The sequence below is a fragment of the Centroberyx gerrardi genome, chromosome 6 (assembly GCF_048128805.1).
Source record: "Centroberyx gerrardi isolate f3 chromosome 6, fCenGer3.hap1.cur.20231027, whole genome shotgun sequence".
Lineage (NCBI taxonomy): Eukaryota > Metazoa > Chordata > Actinopteri > Beryciformes > Berycidae > Centroberyx > Centroberyx gerrardi.
Window position 1 is genome coordinate 33622269 of NC_136002.1, and position 4073 is coordinate 33626341.

General features: G+C 48.8%; 1 protein-coding gene across 1 annotated transcript in view; it reads right to left on the bottom strand.

Annotated features, from left to right (window-relative positions):
- Positions 1 to 572: 572 nt before the first annotated feature.
- Positions 573 to 4073, bottom strand: part of drc9 (dynein regulatory complex subunit 9) — an 8776-nt gene continuing 5275 nt past the window's right edge. Inside the window, exons 2-6 of the mRNA XM_078283956.1 lie at positions 2827 to 2989; positions 2050 to 2124; positions 1704 to 1835; positions 1044 to 1145; positions 573 to 932 (exon numbers count right to left, since the gene is read on the bottom strand). Of these exons, the coding sequence (XP_078140082.1) occupies positions 828 to 932; positions 1044 to 1145; positions 1704 to 1835; positions 2050 to 2124; positions 2827 to 2989 (577 nt within the window). The 3' untranslated portion in view covers positions 573 to 827. The remainder of the gene's footprint in view (positions 933 to 1043; positions 1146 to 1703; positions 1836 to 2049; positions 2125 to 2826; positions 2990 to 4073) is intronic.

Below are 4073 nucleotides of genomic sequence, written 5' to 3' on the forward strand. Positions count from 1 at the left end.
GAGGACCGACTCCTCCACACCACACAGTTCCTTAACGTTTTTAAGTTTTCATTTTTACACCTTTTTTGCTGAGAAAGTGTCCCTGAAACCATGTATAAAAGATTGAACACCGCTGTATTGAAGATTTGGAGTTAAACTTTAAGTGCATTAAATAAAACTTCTAATTTGAGTGTGGTTTTTATTCATGTTGGACTGCGCTGGTGTGTGAAGAGCTGCTGAATCAGAATGATCCAGATCTGGTTTCTTGTCATTTAATCTGGTTTGAGGCCTCGTTCAGAACCGGCTCCGGGAAGCTGCGTACGCCCGTTTCCACGCAAACGTTTGGATTTCTAAAAACCCAAAATTGACATGAGAAGATGTCAACTTTGACCCATGTGTTTACAAAGCAGTGAAGTAAAGCAAGATGTTCTAATGACACTTTAATATCAATTTCCACAGAGTTCTAATAATAAAATCCAGAGGAACAGACAGACCTTCATCGTTTATTAGTTGCTTTAGTCGAACAGTCGTCTAGTCGCTCAGTTATCGCTGCTGCTGCTCCACCTGCACATCAAACTAGACATTGTATGCAACAAGTTCAGTCCTCTTCTCTGGAGGTTGTTGAAAGGCATTCTGGGAAACGTAGTAAATCACTAACTGCAGTAGAAGCAGACGAGGCAGGCTGAGGGAAGGTCGGTTCAGCAAAACTGTAAATGACACTTCATCACTAAATAACTGCTGAGTGTGTTGAACATCACAGACTGAGGAGATCTGACGCTCTTTAACTGGATCAGCTTCAGGTGAACAGTTTTTGTTTAGTGTGATGACAGAAGAAGAGTGGACTGCAGTCACTTCTTCTTCTTCCCTTTCTTCTTGCCTTCCTTGGTTTTCTTCCCTGTCTTGCAGGAAGCGAGGCCGCGGCGGACCAGGCAGCCTCTCCACCAGGCCTGCAGCTGGGGTGGGGGGGGGGGGGGGGGGGGGGGGGTCAGAGGTCACAGCATGGAAGACAACAGCTGCTGGGAAAAGTGATGCGTGTTTGTTATTATGGGATGTGGGCTGGTTACCGTGGTAACGGCGCTCCTCTCTGTCTGCTCTCTCTCCTGCTGTCTGCGGAGTTTCTCCTTCTCCTTCCTGTCCTCCATCACCAGCTGCTCCGCCTCCCTGAACTGAGACACACCTTCATCACCCTCATCATCATCATCACCTTCACCATCATCGTCATCATATTCTCTCTCTCTCTCAATTCAAGCTGCTTTATTGGCATGAAATACAAAAGTCCTTACTGCCAAAACAAAGTCAACAAATTCAAATTCAAATGACAGTAATCAAACTGTCAATGAACAATAAATATAACTGATGTGTCATTAAATTAGTAAATACAACAACTGATTAACAGTGAACCAACTTTTACAGTGTTGGTCACATTTTCACACTGTCAGCGTTTCTCCTGTCAGACGAGGACAGACAGCTGTCGTTTGTTGGAAGGTTTTCAAAATAAGAGCGTACAGTTTTGAGTTTGGGGAGGTAAAGATCTCTGACTACTATATAATGTGTGTAGTGCAAGAGGAAGTGCACCCCCCCCCCCCTCTCTCTCTCTCTCTCTCTCTCTCTCTCTCTCTCTCTCTCTCTCTCTGTCTGTCTCTCTGTCTCTCTCTCTGTCTCTCTCTCTGTCTGTCCTCTCTCTCTCTCTGTCTCTCTCTCCCCCCCCCCCTCCCCTCTCAGACCTTCCTGCTCAGGTCCTGCAGCAGGTCCAGGTTGCTGGTCTTGTTGCTCCTCAGAGAGTTCAGCTCCTGCTGTTTCTCCTCCAGCAGACGCTCACTGCGCTCCGCCAGCTGCTGCAGCTGCTGCTGCAGGAGCTGCAGGGCCACAACAACAACAACAACAACAACAACAACAACAACAATAATGAGAAATGAGAAAACGACAATGACAACAACAGTGATCATAATACAAAAGATTTCATATTTGTGTGATTTCTTTTTTACAGTAGCGCTATTTATACAGAAGCAGCGAGCAGCTGGTGGGTGTGGCTCACACTGAGTCACATCAGCAGTAACAACAGTTACTAACCATCTGCTGCTGGCTCAGGAAGTTCTGTGTCTCTTCATGAACTCTCCTCTCCTCCTCCAGTCTGTCCTGCAGCAGCTGGCAGACAGACAGGCAGACAGACAGGCAGACAGACAGAGACAGACAGACAGACAGACAGACAGACAGACAGACAGCCAGACAGGACAGACAGGCAGACAGACAGGCAGACAGACAGACAGACAGACAGGCAGACAGACAGGCAGACAGACAGGCAGGTAGACAGACAGTATTTACTAACAGACTAGGTGGCATGTTCACAGTCTCTCTAACACGTCAATTGCTGAAATTTGAGCTACTTAATTCTAGCTTTTTTTATTTTTTTCATTGCATTTTCCAAACTGGTCCAGCTCGCCTTAACAGACAAAGAAATCCATATTAAATCCAAAGATCATAAGCAAAACAGTCTGTCTGTTTGTGTCGGATCAGTTTCCCATCAGTCTGAGGCGGCTGGTCTCTGTGACTCATGTGGTCTGATGTCAGGGCCGAACGCTCCGCCCTTCTGCCTTACAACTTTAATCTGATTGGTTGAAAAAGTTTTAACGTCATCTCTGAGATTGAACAAGGTTTTTATAGTTGTAGTTGTAGTGGAAACAGAGCAACTTCTATAGCTTTTTTATAGTTATCTTTATATACTTATACTTCTGGATGTGAATGGACTTTTAGACTAAACTAGACTAATCTACACCAGTCCAGTCCAGACTGGACTGGACCAGACCAGAGCGGACCGGACCAGACCGGACCGGACCAGACCGGACCCACCTGGATGCGGTCCTGCAGCGTCCCCTCAGCCTGCTGGCTCAGTTTGTGGGTCTGCAGCAGCTGCAGCTCGGCGCCGCTCCTCTCGTACCGGCTGCTGCCTCCTGCTGGCCGCCTGCAGCCGCTGCTGCTGCTGCTGCAGGAGCGCAGTGAGCTGCTGCCGCTCCTGGGGGGGGGGGCGACACCACGGATCAACACCACAGATCAATACCACGGATCAATACCACGGATCAACACCACGGATCAATACCACGGATCAATACCACGGATCAATAACAAGGATCAATACCACGGATCAATACCACGGATCAATACCACGGATCAATAACAAGGATCAATACCACGGATCAATACCACGGATCAATAACAAGGATCAATACCACGGATCAACACCACGGATCAATACACGGATCAATAACAAGGATCCAATACCACGGATCAATACCACGGATCAATAACAAGGATCAATACCACGGATCAACACCACGGATCAACACCACAGATCAATAACAAGGATCAATACCACGGATCAATACCGACGGATCAATACCACGGATCAATACCACGGATCAATAACAAGGATCAGTCCAGGACAGACTGAAGTAATAATAAAATAATAATGATAATACATTTTATTTGTGGGCACCTTTCATGACGCTCATGGTCACCTTACAGAACAGTAGTGAAAACCGTCAGAGTGTTTTGGGCACAGTGCATAAAGTTAAAGACCAGCTGAGTTCCACAGCCTGGGGGCGGGGCGGGCGGGGCGGGGCGGGGCGGGCGGGGCGGGGCGGGGCGGGGCGGGGCGGGGCGGGGCTCCAGGAGGAGGTCAGAGAGACAGGTGGGAGCTAGGTTGTGGAGAGCTTTGAAGGTGAGCAGAAGTCAGTCAGTCAGTTTTAAAGTCAATCCGCTGCTGAGGACCTCAGTGGCCTCACAGGCTAGCACTGTGATGGTAGAAAACAGAGGAGCGGCTTGGTCATCCACATGATGGAGCTTCAGCCACACAGCAAGCAGGGCAGGGATCAGGATCAGGATCAGGATCAGGATCAGGATCAGGATCAGGATCAGGGAGAAGTGTGTGCTGACAGCAGGTTGAGAGCGTGGACAGGTCGCTGTGCGCCGGGAGCACACAAGCTGACCTCCGTGCTGCCTGAGCACACAGGAGAACCTCTTCTGCACCTGAAGAAGCGAGCCGTACAGCGGCAGGCGGCCCGGATACAGCACCGGGAAGGAGCCCCGGTGCTGGGAGC